The following is a 13,764-nucleotide window of genomic DNA, read 5'->3' as shown; positions in this document are numbered from 1 at the left end:
TGCAAAGAAGTCAAATTCCTTAATATTAACTTCAATGGTTAAAATAATTAAAGATGAGAGACAGTAGAATAGAGAATTAGAGAAACTTTTGAATAATTACAAAAACACATAAACACTTTATTTATTACAGTAGAACAGAGAATCAGTGAAACTTTTGAACAATTACATAAACACATAAATACTTTATTTATTACACATAACGAATTTTTTTTTTTTGGGAGGGGGAAGCGAAGAAAAGATGACAGCAACTCAATTTTTTTTTTTGAGGAAGGGGTGGGGAAGAAAAAATGACAGCAACTCAAACTCTACATCATGGCCATCTTCTGCTCAAACTATTCAACTTTATTCTTCAATTTGCATATATTGACCTCACCACCTTAGCTTTGAGGGAAAGTACTGCAACAACAATATTCATCTAATTATTAAGAAAAAGGAAGGCAGGAAAAATGGAAATTCAAAGAAAATATCACTTGAGAATAAACATAGGTGAGGCTCACCTTTTCAATGAGGGATAGATAGTAAGGCTTGACTTTCTCAACATCAATCCTAACTTTGCTTTTGCTGTAGAGATCATACCTGCTGCAAATAATACTAAATGAGTTAAACTATACAATAATGCAATCATGCTAACAATTGCCAATCAAAAATGCTCAATCAAAAATAGTTCTTTTCTTTTAGTGGGGTTATGTGTGGGAGAGAGGGAGATCTTACTTGAAGACATGAAGCCACTTCAAATTCTCCACATCCTCCTCATTCATTAAGTGTTTATATGCTCCAGATTTATGTAAAGCTGCAAAATTACAGTTTGAAAATTCTTTTTCAGATAAATGGATTAATCACAAAATTAGTATCTATTTTATATGATTGTAATAATTAGAGAGTATAGATTAAGTAGTTACAATAGAAGGAATGATATCGGATGATGAACAGTGCAGCTGAAGGTAGAGTTGTCATGTTCTCCTTTGCCACCTATATTGATTGATAAGCCATAATTAGATTCTACAATTTTTATATTTCAGTTCAAAACATTAATCCTTTTCTAATTCTAATAAAAGGGTAAAAGAGGAATACCAAGTACATATAGTCATCATGCCCCCAAGACATCATCACATTGTTAAGGCCACATCCCTCTGTGTAAATCCCACACTTGGTATTTGTTGCATCAAGAAATCACCGAGCGGTCCTGCGAGTGCCATCACCTGCAAGAAGACCAAGGGGTCAACAGAGAGAACCGGTGTGGTTTCGGCCTAGGGCTCTTCGATGCCAAAGTTAGATCTCCTGAGCAAACAGATGAATGTAGAATTCAATATGAGTTCAGATGTCCTCTCTGAGGGTGGTGTACCTTTCCTTTTATAGTGGAGTATGATGATATGGAGAGTCCCAGTTTGATGGCGAGTGTGTCGTTGAGTGGATAGAGGCCCTGGGTAGCAGGGCTCTATCCTGATTGGCCATCTCCCTGTGGGAAGGAGTGTCCTGGTGGTATCAAGATCCTTCGCGGATAGATACTCGCGTGTGGGGATAACGTCATTGGTGCTTGAATCCGTTTGGGTGACGTGACTTCTAAGCGGTGGCCCAGAGTCCTGGTGGTGGCATAAGTCTATAGTGACACGATTGGGTCATAGACGAGCGGCCTCGATGTCTGTGTAGATCACATCTGCATCCACGATGCCACGCCTGGGTGTGAGACCACGCTTGGGTGTGAGGCAGCGCCTGGGTGAGGCCGGTGCCTGGGTGCAGGTCACGCCCGGGTGGGACCCCCGATTAGTTCTATTTGGTTCTGGAGCGGGTCGCTTTGTGACACGTTGCAGCCGCTAACTGGTTCGGTGAATCTTGGATGTATCATTTGCCCCCCACTCTCTTGAGATAGGATGTCCAAGAGAGTAGATGCCTTTATATAGTGAGGGGTCCATGCCCGCGGGTGTGAGGCCGCGCCCTGAGGCCGCGCCTAGGGTGGCCGGGCCCTGAGGCCGTGCCTGGGGTGGCCGCGCTTGCGGGCGTGAGGCTGCTCCTGGGTGGCCGTGCCTAAGGGTGTGGCCGCGCCTATGGGTGTGAGATAGTGTCGATGGGAGGCCGCGCCCGTGGGTGCGATGGACCCTCATGCTTCTCCACTCTCCTTCTTCTTGTCTGTGATGGATCTGCTGTTTATACTTTGTAGGTGGTCTTCATTTCATTTTTCTTGCTAGCTTCTTGTCTTTGAGGGAGATCTCTTTCTCGAGTAAATAGTCTATTCTTCTCTTATCGTTTATGTTGTCTCCTAATGACCCTGGCCTTGCTTCGGTAGGGGTTGGATCTTCAAAGGAGCTTTCCCCAAGATCGCCTTCTTCTGTGTGTACTCCATCCTTTGTACCTTTCCCCAGTGCTAGTGATGGGGGTGTGGGACCTTCTAGTGTCTCTGGTCCTGGTAGGGATCGTAGGCCTTCTGGGGCGGCATCCTCAGTCGCCGATCCTGCTGATATGTTGGGTCATGTTGCTAGTATCTTGTCCCCTTCCGGCTCGGTCTCCCTTTGTGAGGAGTTCCACATTCCCGTTGAGGTCATGTTACGTATTCCCGGACCTGGTGAGTATGCCTTCTCTCACCGTGCAGACGAGATCTGTCTCTATCGTACCTTTTTCCTCCAGGGCCTTCGCCTTCCTATCCCTCGCTTTGTCGAGTTGGTGCTAGAGCGTTGGCACCTCACCCCTGGGCAGGTGTTGCCTGATTCTTGGAGGGTGATCCTGGGTTTCAATGTATTTTTTGCCCGCATGGGGCTTGCCGCCATTGTTCCCCTATTCTCCCATTTTTATCTGCTGAAGAAGGGGAATCATGGATGTTATCACTTTGCTCGCCGCGTGCTCAATGGGCCCTATGCCTCTTTGGAGCTTCTCACATGGATCACTAGCAACATGAAGTATTGGAGGGATCGCTTCTTTTTTGCCATGGTCCCCCGATGCCCACTACGGACTGTTAGGGAAGTCATTGACCTCAAGAGGGTCAATCGGGGGCTTGAGCTGAGTGATTTTGAGGGTGGCTCCCTCAAGCCGTACCTGGGTCGCGATCCATTCCACGTCCAGGAGTTGGACTCGGAGGCCTTCCTGTCCCTTTGGAAGCTGAGTCCTGGTAAGAGCACTGTCTTTTGTACTTGATTGGCATGCTTGTATTTTAATATGTATGTCATCTGACTAGTTGGGCGGTCTTGGCTTGATGTTGTCATGCAGTGAATACGTGTCCGAATTTCAGTTTGCTCCATGGAAATTTACGGAAGAAGGCCGCTTCTCAGGGTGGTTCATCTGCTGGAGTAACAGATGTTGGTGGTTCTTCTGAGCCTGTGGCTGTTGGGGCAAAGCGGAAGGGTGGTCCAGGACATGCACATGTGACGAGCTCTGGTGTGCGTGTCCTCCTTCCCCATACTTCTCCTGATGATGATGGTGTTTCGGGCTCTGTGCCTCTGCCTCCTACTGTCGCCCCCTTCGGGTCTTCTGCATTGCCCCTCTCCAAGGGGAAAGGGGTGAGTTCCTCCGGTGGTACTGCCACTGATCTTCCCGCTATGGATGTGTCCCTAGTGATCACCTTGGGAGTGCTGGAGGGTTTGACCTTGGCTGGGTCCGGCGTGTCACGGTAATGGGTGGACAAGGGGAGGCTTCCTACCTTGAGAGTAGCCTTGCAGAGGCTTAGTGACGCGTGTCTGGCCTAGACTCTCTACTATGATATGGCTTCGGTGAGTTGTTCCTTTTGGTTCCATCACGTTCGCTGCTCCTCTTATACTTAGAGTGTTTACAGCTTGTCATGCTGATTGTAGGCCCATCACCATCTTGCTGAGGTGGTGCTCCGACTGGAGGGTCACGCTTCTCGTGAGGTGTAGATACAGTACACCCTGCGTGATGTGGAGAGGGAGCTCCAGGGATATATCGATGCCCGTGAGAGGGCCGAGGCCCGCGTGCAGAGGGCATCGAAGGAGCTCGCGATGGCATCCGGGAAGCTCCTGGAGGCATCTGAGGAGCTTCGAGTGACCTCTGTCGGTGCAGCGGCCAGGGTTCTTACCTTGGAGGAGGAGCTTCATGCGTTGAGGGGGAGTCATGAGTCGGAGCTGGCATCTGCAGGCGAGCGAGTTGTGGCTAAGTTCCAGGCGTCCCTGGTGTTCTAGGCGTTGTATCAGGCTCAGCTTCAGCCAGCATATGAGGGAGGGATCCGGGACTTAGCCGCCTGCGTCCTGGAGGTGATCCCTGGTTATGACTTCTCTATGTGATTGCTGTTGCTTTTCTTTGATTGCACTGTCTCTTGGTGGTTGATTGCACATTGGTGCCCTATGAACCTTGACAGTCATGGGACTTTGGTAGTGGCGTTGCGCCTTAGTGGTCATCGGACCTTGGTGGTATTGCGCCTTGGTAGTCTCGAACCTTGGTGGCCTTGCGTTTGGGTGGTCATCGGACCTTGGTGGCATTGCGCCTTGGTGGTTATCGGACCTTGGTGGCATTGTGCCTTGGTGGTCATCGAACCTTGGTGGCATTGCACCTTGGTGGTCATCGGACCTTGGTGGCATTGCGCCTTGGTGATCTGCGGACCTTGCGTCGGGGTGGCCATTGGGCCTTGGTGGCATTATGCCTTGGTGGTCAACGGATCTTGCGCTTTGGTGGTCAGCGGACCTTTGATCATCGGACCTTGCGCCAGGGTGGCCTACGGGCCTTGGTGGCATTATGCCTTAGTGGTCAACTGACCTTGCGCTTTGATGGTCAGCAGACCTTTGGTCATCGGACCTTGCGTCGGGTGGCCTATGGGCCTTGGTAGCATTATGCCTTGGTGGTCAACGGACCTTAGGCTTTGGTGGTCAGCGGACCTTTGGTCATCGGACCTTGGGCCGAGTGGCCTACGGGCCTTGGTGGCATTATGCCTTGGTGGTCAATGGACCTTGCGCTTTGATGGTCAGCGGACCTTTGGTCATCGGACCTTGCGTCGGGGTGGCCTACGGGCCTTGGTGCTTTGGTCGTAGTCGATCAGCAGGTAGGAGTAGATGAACGTATCCCAATCACCAAATATCTTCTATAAATCTCAGAATAAAGTTTCAAATTGCCCTTGAAAATCAAAACCATGGTTGATTGCCTACTCTACTATTGCTACTATTATTTCTACTACTCTTGGTGATGCTTCTTGGGTACTTCTACTGGTAGTACTTCTTCAGGTGTTCTGGGTTCCAGGTGCGGTCTACCTTCTTGCCTCTCGGAGTCTTCAAGAGGTAGGTCCTTGGATGTATCTGCTTGGAGACTATGTAAGGCCCTTCCCAGTTGGCTGACAGCTTCCCTGCCTTCTGTGGCTGTGATGCACTTGCCCTCCTTAGGACTAGATCTCCCTGGTGGAATAGCCTTTCCTTAACCTTGGAGTCATAGTACCTGGCAGTATGTTGTTGGTAGGCGACGTTCCTTAGGAGTGCTCTCTCACGGACCTCATCTATAAAGTCTAGGTTCGCCCGTAGTTCTTCAGTATAGGTATGTTTGTTGAAGTGCAGAACCCTATGGGACATGGCGCAGACCTCTACTGGCGCCAATGCTTCAGTGCCATATGCTAGGCGAAATGGGCTCTCTCCTGTGGGTGTCCGTACTGTAGTTCGGTACGCCCACAGAACGCTTGGTAGCTCTTCAACCCATTTTCCTTTGGCTCCCTCTAGCCTTTTCTTGACTCCTTCCAGCAGTGTTCTGTTGGTGACCTCCACCTGACCATTGGCCTATGGGTATGCTACCGATACAGGCCGATAGTCGATGTTGTAGCTTTGACAGAATGCTTGGAATTTGGGGTTGTTGAATTGTTTGCCGTTGTCTGAGACTAGGATTTGTAGTACCCCAAACCTGTAGATGACGTCGTCGCGGATGAACTTCTCCATCTCTGGCTCTGTTATCTTGGCCAAGGGTTTAGCTTCGACCCACTTGGTGAAGTAATCAATCGCGATGACCAGGTACTTTCTGTTTTCCGATGCTGCGGTGAAGTTTCCTAAGATGTCCATCCCCCACATGGCAAAGGGTATGGGGTTGAGGATTGATGTCAGCTTGGTGGCGGGTAGATGGGGTATTGGGGCAAACAACTGACATTGCTCGCACTTCTTGGCATATTGTATGGCCTCCTCTTGCATTCGTGGCCAGTACAGTCCCTGGCAGAGGATTTTGTAGGCTAGAGCTCGTCCCCTCATGGACTTCTGTTAGGGCATACTCTGCCCCCTTGGGTCCTAGGCAACGGAGTAGTGGTTCTGTTGCTCCCTGCTTGTACAGTACCCCGTCTAGGACGGTGTACTTTGCAGCTCTCATCCTGATCTTCCTTGCCTCGGCCTTGTCTTCTGGTAAGACGTCGTTCAGGAGGTAGTTGAGTATGGGGTCCATCCAGCTAGGCCCCTCCTCAATCTCATTAACTTGCTTCTCCCGGTATGTTAGCTCATATAATATTTCCACGTACACTGTATTGGCCAGGTTTCTGAGTTCATCATTGGCTAGCCTGGACAGTGCATCAACAGTTGCATTCTCAATCGTTGGAACTCGAACCATCTCGAACTTCCCAAACTCCTCGAACCTCAGACCTCAAACCTCGAACTTCGACCTCGAACCTTGCCCTTGAACCTCAGACCTCAAACCTCGGCCATAGTTTGTCGCCTACGGTCCTTGGCTGTAGCATTTTTTTTTTATTTTTTTTGAATTGGTCTTCAGCCATAGACACGTATTCGATCGAACCTCGAACCTCGTCCTAGAACCTTTGTGAACTCTGACCTCGGACCTTAGACCTCGAACCTCGTCCTTGGGCCTCGACCTCGAACCTCGAACCTCATCCTTGGATCTTGACCTCAAACCTCGTCCATGCCCGTGGCCTGTCGATCGTGGTCCTTGGCCATGGCCAAAGATCCCCTTTTTATTTTTCTTTCTTCTCTCTTTTCTTCTTTGCTTTTGGGCGGCGGCCCTTGACGGATGGCACCCATTCATGAATTTTTTTTTTTCAATCTCTTTCTTCTCTCTCTTGATAGGTGACGTCCATTGATGACGACCATGGCCCTTTGGCCGTGGCCTCTTGGTCATGGTCCGTGGCCACTTGGCCTCTCTCTTTTTTTTTTTTCTCTGGCTCTGTCTCTGGTAAGGTGCATTCAACGACGAAGTCTGCCAAGGCTCGGCCTTTGATGGCAGTCCTGGGTTGGAACCTGATGCCATGCTCACTCAATTCGACAGCCCAAGCTATCAATCACCCAGAGATGTCTGGTTTGTGCAATACCTTCTTCAATGGGAGGTCGGTGAGGACTATGATGGTATGGGCTTGGAAGTATGGTCATAGATTCCTAGCCGCGAACACAATGCATAAGCTACTTTCTCGATCCTGGTGTACTTGGTCTCTACATCGATCAGAACATGACTGACATAGTAGATGGGCCTCTGGACTTTGTCCTCTTCCTTCAGCAGTACTGCGCTGACCGCGACAGGGGTAGCGGCCAGGTAGAGCTGTAATTCTTCGTTAGGTTCTGGTCGTCCAAGCAGTGGTGGGCTCTCTAGGTACTCCTTCAATTCTTCGAACACCTTCTGGCACTCTTCTGTCCATGTGAAGTCTTTAGGGCTTCGGAGGTTCTTCAATGTTTTGAAGAATGGTAGGCACTTGTCACCTGCCCGTGACACGAACCTTGAAAGGGCGGCGACCCTTCCATTCAACCTCTGCACTTCCCTGACCGTTCGAGGAGGTGTCGTCTCTTGGATGGCCTTGATCTTGGATGGGTTGGCTTCTATTCCACATACTGAGACCATGAACCCCAGGAATTTTCCTGACGTTACACCGAAGGCACTCTTTGTAGAGTTTAGCTTCATCTGGTTCCTCCTCAGTACTGTGAATGCTTCCTCTAGGTTAGTCAGGTGTTGGTTGGCGTGGATGCTTTTCACAAGCATGTCATCCACATATACCTCCATGTTGCTCCCGATCTGTTCCTCGAACATCTTGTTGACCATCCTCTGATAGGTGGCCCCTGCATTCTTCAACCCGAACGGCATGACATGGCAGCAGTAGTTCTCCTTGTCTGTTCGGAATGCGGTACAGGACTCATCACCCTCATGCATGAGGATCGGGTTGTACCCGGAGTAGGCATCCATGAAACTCAGCATCTCATGGTCGGCGGTGGCGTCGATCAGTAGGTCGATCCTGGGTAGTGGGTACTCATCTTTTGGGCATGCCTTATTCAGGTCGGTGTAGTCGACACACATCCTCCACTTCCCATTGGGCTTTGGTACCATAACCACGTTTGCAAGCCAGGTTGGGAACTTCTCCTTTCTGATGAACCCTGACTGGCTCAACTTTTTGACCTCTTCCTTGATTGCTGCTTGTCGGTCGAGGGTGAAGTTACGCCACTTTTGTTGGATGGGCTTCCTGGTTGGGTCAACATGTAGTCGGTGCTCTGCTATTGAACATGGTATTCCAGGCATGTCAGAGGTCGACCATGCAAAGACATCCATGTTCGCTTGGTGGAGGTGTCCAAGTCCTTCTTTCTGTTCCTTGCTTAGTAGCGAGCCAACCTGTACGACCTTTGAGGGGTCATCCCTGCTGAGGGGCCATGGGATGAGGTCTTCCACTGGTCTTCCTCTTCTCTCTGTCAGTTCATCTCTCTGGTCACTGACCATGTTCTCTAGGCAGAGTGCCATTCCGCGGGTGTTACCATTATTCTTCTTCATGAAGGTGGCGTAGCACTCCCTTGCTTTCTTCTGATCTCCTCGGACTTCGCCTACCCCATTTTCGGTGGGGAACTTCATCTTCAGGTGGAGTGGCGATATGACTCCTCTAAGGGCTATCAGAGATGGTCGCCTTAGGAGGCCGTTGAAGGACACCACAGACTTGACAACCATGAAGTTCACCATGATAGTTACTTATCGAGGTGTATCCCCAAGGTGACGGGTAGTTCTATGGTACCTCTGATGGAGGCGGTGGCACCTGAGAATCCATGGAGTTAAGTGGGCTCTGGTTTGAGCTGATCGTCCCCGAACCCGAACTGTCGATAGGCATCCAAGGAGAGCACGTCTACAGATGCCCCTGTTTCTATCAGTACCCTATGTATAGGTCGGTTGGCTACCTCCACCTATACTACCAGGGCAGCCTCATGTGGGTAGCTTAGTCCTTCTAGGTCTTCATCCAAGAAGGAGATCACCGTCTCGGTCTTGGCTATCTTGCTTGGCTTCTCTACCACTCCCACGAACCTGGCATGGGCTTTAGCCTTTCTGGTGGACTCTTGCCCCGGTCCTCCAAGTATGGTGAGGATAGGAGGTCCCTTGGTGCCACTAGGTTCTGTTGCATCTCTCCGCTCTTCTGGGCGGTCTCTCTCTCGATCTGTTCTTCTTTCTTCCATTCTCGGTTCTACTCTGTCTCCGTCACGACCTCTGTCTCCTTGGCCTAAGCGGTTGTCACCTCTCCCCTTCACATACTTGTTTAAGCTTCCTGCCCTTACAAGTTGTTCTATCTCTTTCTTCAATTGATAGCACTCCTGTGTGTCATGCCCATTCTCTTTGTGGAAGAGACAGTACTTGTTAGGGTTTCGCTTCTCTGGTCCTGCTAGCATAGGTCGTCGCCAACAGAGTAGGTCACGGTCTTGGATCTGCATGAGGATCTGGGACCTGATGATGTTCAGTGGGGTGAACTCAGGGCTGCTTGCCCTCTCACTTCTCTCTGGGCGATGGTCAATCCTCCCAGATGGGCGGTCGCCCTTCTCTTTTCGACACTTTGTTCTCGACCTCTTACTTTTTTTGCGGTCATCAGGTGCTGACCTCTTGTTGTCCTGCGGCTTGGCCTCGATTATCTTCGTTCTAGCTTGTAGTACCTCGGCCATATTTGCAAACTTGTTGCACCGCTCTAGGAGCTCTTTCATAGTCCTAGTTTCATGATGTGCCAGGTCCCTGATACCTCCTGCCAGGGCTGCATGCTGGGTCTGCTCATCCAAGTCTCGAACCTCCAGGGACTCCTTGGTGAACCTGCTAACATACTCCCTGAGAGATTCCCCAGGGTTCTGTACCACGTTCAGTAGGTAGACGGTGGTCTTCTTCTGCTTGACACTGCTCTGGAAGCGGGTGACAAACTGTTCACATAGCTCCGCGAACGAGCCTATAGATCTCGGTCGTAGCCTGGAGAACCATGATGTGGCTGCTCCCTTGAGGGATGCAGGGAATGCCCGATAGGAGACCACGTTCGACCCACCATACAGTGTCATCATGCCATTAAAGTAGTTGATGTGGTCATTAGGGTCCATGGTACCACTGTAGAGTTCAAAGGTAGGCAGTCGTAACCTGGAAGGGAGCGTGGCTGACATGATCTCTGTCGAGAATGGGTGTTGTCCAGGTATGGAATGTGTCTCACCTTTGGTCTGCTTCTTCAACCCTTCCAGCTTCTCATCCAGGTCGGGGAGTCTTCGATTGAGCTCCTCATCCCGTGTCCATCCCTCACGCCTGGCAGGACGTTCATTACGACCTTGTTCACGCTCTCTCCTGGAGGTCCCCTCCAGCCTTGAGTGTTGGCGGGATGGTGAATAGTCACATCACGATGAACCCTGTAGCGAAGGTGAGGGGCTTTCCTCTCTGTAGGTCCGATTTCATCGTGGTATGTGACCTTCTTTAAGTTGACCGTCGAACACAGACCTCCGGACCGATCTCTCCGGGCTAGGCACCCTCGCCCTAGGTGTTGGTGTCCTCCCACACTCTAACCGTGGTGGGAGGTCTCTTGTTCTCCTGGGATGCTAGGAAGGCTCCCCCCGCTCGAAAGAGTCGTTGTTCATCGAGGATCTATCGCTGCAGGTCGTTGATCTGACCCCCAGTTGCTGGTGCATTGGGGTCAGGTATCACCTCCACCACCACATCGTCTACCTCGTCATTGTTGGGCTCGTCGACCACAAACTGGTCATTAAGGGGGATCTCTTCCTCCAAAGGGACATGGTTCTGGTCATTGGCTCTGCGATGAGAGCACTCTGGGGGTGTTGATCCATTCCTCGCTACGTTGTTGGTGGTGGTAGTCTTCCTTCGTGCCATTGAATGAATATGGAAGCGAGCTAGTAGATGTAATGGCTAGCGTCGTTCCCACAGACGGTGCCAATCTGTTGCGTCAAGAAATCACCGAGTGGTCCTGCCAGTGCCGTCACCTGCAAGAGGACCAAGGGGTCAACAGAGAGAACCGGTGTGGTTCCGGCCTAGGGCTCTCCGATGCCAAAGTTAGATCTCCTGAGCAAACAGATGAATGTAGAATTCAATATGAGTTCAGATGTCCTCTATGAGGGTGGTGTACCTTTCCTTTTATAGTGGAGTATGATGATATAGAGAGTCCCAGTTTGATGGCGAGTGTGCCGTTGAGTGGATAGAGGCCCTGGGTAGCAGGGCTCTATTCTGATTGGCCATCTCCCAGCGGGAGGGAGTGTCCTGGTGGTATCAAGATCCTTCGCGAATAGATACTCGCGTGTGGTGATAACGTCATTGGTGCTTGAATCCATCTGGGTGACGTGACTTCTAAGCGTTAGCCCAGAGTCCTGGTGGTGGCATAAGTCTGCAGTGACACGATTGGGTCATAGACGAGCAGCCTCGGTGTCCGTGTACATCACGTCTGCCTCCACGATGCCGCGCCTGGGTGTGAGACCACGCCTGGGTGAGAGGCCGCGCCTGGGTGAGGCCGCGCTTGGGTGAGGCCGCGCCTGGGCGAGGCCGCTCCTGCGTGTGAGACCACGCCTAGGTGAGGCCGCGCCTGAGTGAGGCCGCGCCTGAGTGCAGGCCGCGCCTGAGTGCAGGCAGCGCCTGGGTGAGGCCGCACCTGGGTGAGGCCTCACCTGGGTGTAGGCCGCGCCTGGGTGTGAGACCACGCCTGGGTGAGAGGCCGCGCCGGGGTGAGGCCGCGCTTGGGTGCAGGCCGCGCCCGGGTGGGACCCCCGGTTGGTTCTCCTTGGTTCTGGAGCGGGTCGCTTTGTGACACGTGGCAGCCGCTGACTGGTTCGGTGAATCTTGGATGTATCAGTATTGTATTTTGTGTTGTAGTAATCAGGGTTTTCCTTAAAATACTGTAACAAAAACAATTAATTAATTATAAATAAATTCAAGTTAGTGATTTGCTTGTAACAACATCTAGTCAATTCTGCAGAATTGAAGTAGGTGAGATTTATACCTTATGATGAACAATTGACTCATCAAAAGCACACCCAACAGGGAATGTATCACCTGTAATATGAATATTGTGAGCAATTCAAACAATAAATGAAGAAAACAGTGATTTCTTCATGAAAGGATTTGATTCTCACCCACAACAGCCCATTGGGGTAGTTCTCCAAAGCTATGGTGAAGAAGGACCTTCCCAAGATCTGAAATCCATAAACATTATTAGATTATTATTTGCATGAGAGAGAGAGAGAGAGAGAGAGAGAGAGAGAGAGAGTGAGAGAGAGAGAAGGGTTATTTGTGTAATATACCATGGATAAGACCAGTCAAATGAAGCCAATCTTCATTAGGATAGTCTTTCCTGATTGCGTCAGCATTCTGAAGCAAGTGTTCAATTTGAGGTTCATCCAAATCAGGATCACTTTCATCGATAAACTCATTGAGAAGTTCACAGCATTCCCAAATGCTCATCTCTACTCTGTTCAGTTTTCCATACTCTTCCCTCATCCTCTTGACCTGAATTGATCAAAAAAATAAGGGAATCATCAAAATCAAAGCTATGCTTCCAATTTCAAAAGCTGTTAAGACAGATTCATATGAAATGGGCTTACAAAATCAAATGTTTGGTTGATGTGATTCTGATTGTAAAATTCTTCAACAGACTTTTTCCTTTCACTCTCTGCATCATAATCTGTGTTGACCACATTTCACATAAACTTTTCTCATCAGTTAAAAACTCAAAATATTTGAATAGGACTAGTTTTTAGTCACGTGTTGGTCTAAGTATCAGTATCGTATCGGTATCGGGGGATACAGTCAAACAAAGGGTTTTTTTTCGTGTGTGTGGAATCGGCCCAATACAGAGTTTCAGGTACCATGACCCTTTGAGACAAGAAATCTGCTCTTAACAAAGGGTACACAATGTTTGGGAAATTGAATCCCATTTCAGAAATTGAAGTTCTCGATGGAAAAGATAGGTCAAGAATTTTCAAGAAAAAGACCTGAAGGTTTGGCCAAATGTGTTGGATTCAGGGACCACGAATCCACCATCAAGAATCAACTCGTTAGTCTCTTTATGAATATTTTTATCCTGTCCTTGATTTCCTGAAAGAAATAGCCATTCTCATTATCAAAAGATTCAAAAACCCACAAAGCCTTTCTTGTAACATAAGAACGATTAGAATCAGAAGAAAGGGAGAGAAAATCTTACCAAGTTCAGGCTGTTCGACGATGACTCTCATTTTCACAGGAAAATGGAAGGAAATGAAGAAGAAACCGAACAAAGAAAAAAGAACGGGGAATAACAAAATCGGATGAATGGAAGTGAAAGGGGGTGAAGAGAGGGGTATTTATAGGTTGATCGATCAATAGTCCTTCCTTGATATTTGGAAGGGTACAAGTCCTTCCCAAGATAATCTTAAATTTCTATTTTATTACAAAGGATACCGAGCGATATGAGGCACGGATATAGTGATAGTAACCAATTTTTTTTTTTTTTTTGGTTAGAAGGGAACTTATGTATTATAAATTACCATAATAAGATACATTACATCCTTTGATATTTCTTCCCTCTAGCATCATTCTGTAACAAGATAGAAAGTACCGAGAGAATGAGTCAATAGAAAGCGAAACCTCATACACATTGTGAGCAAATACACAACCAACAAAAGAATC

At 49.1% G+C, this 13,764-nt stretch overlaps 1 protein-coding gene and 1 long non-coding RNA gene across 2 annotated transcripts; one reads left to right on the top strand and one right to left on the bottom strand.

The window, feature by feature from the left end:
* Nucleotides 1–316: 316 nt before the first annotated feature.
* On the bottom strand, nt 317–12,778 carry LOC122656306 (inositol oxygenase 1-like). Its single transcript, XM_043850788.1, has 10 exons — nt 12,702–12,778; nt 12,402–12,606; nt 12,234–12,293; nt 12,101–12,153; nt 11,958–11,996; nt 1,072–1,155; nt 900–969; nt 712–790; nt 498–579; nt 317–396 (listed from the first exon to the last, which is right to left on the bottom strand). The coding sequence occupies exons 2-10, from the start codon at nt 12,595–12,597 to the stop codon at nt 370–372; spliced, it is 690 nt and encodes a 229-aa protein (XP_043706723.1). The 5' UTR covers nt 12,598–12,606; nt 12,702–12,778; the 3' UTR covers nt 317–369.
* LOC122656307 lies at nt 2,318–13,360 on the top strand. Its single transcript, XR_006332079.1, has 3 exons — nt 2,318–2,327; nt 3,093–3,097; nt 13,289–13,360. It is a non-coding gene; the product is annotated as an uncharacterized LOC122656307 (long non-coding RNA).
* Nucleotides 13,361–13,764: the final 404 nt, after the last annotated feature.

The sequence above is a fragment of the Telopea speciosissima genome, chromosome 3 (genome assembly GCF_018873765.1).
Source record: "Telopea speciosissima isolate NSW1024214 ecotype Mountain lineage chromosome 3, Tspe_v1, whole genome shotgun sequence".
Taxonomy (NCBI): domain Eukaryota; kingdom Viridiplantae; phylum Streptophyta; class Magnoliopsida; order Proteales; family Proteaceae; genus Telopea; species Telopea speciosissima.
This window is presented reverse-complemented; position numbering and strand designations above follow the sequence as displayed.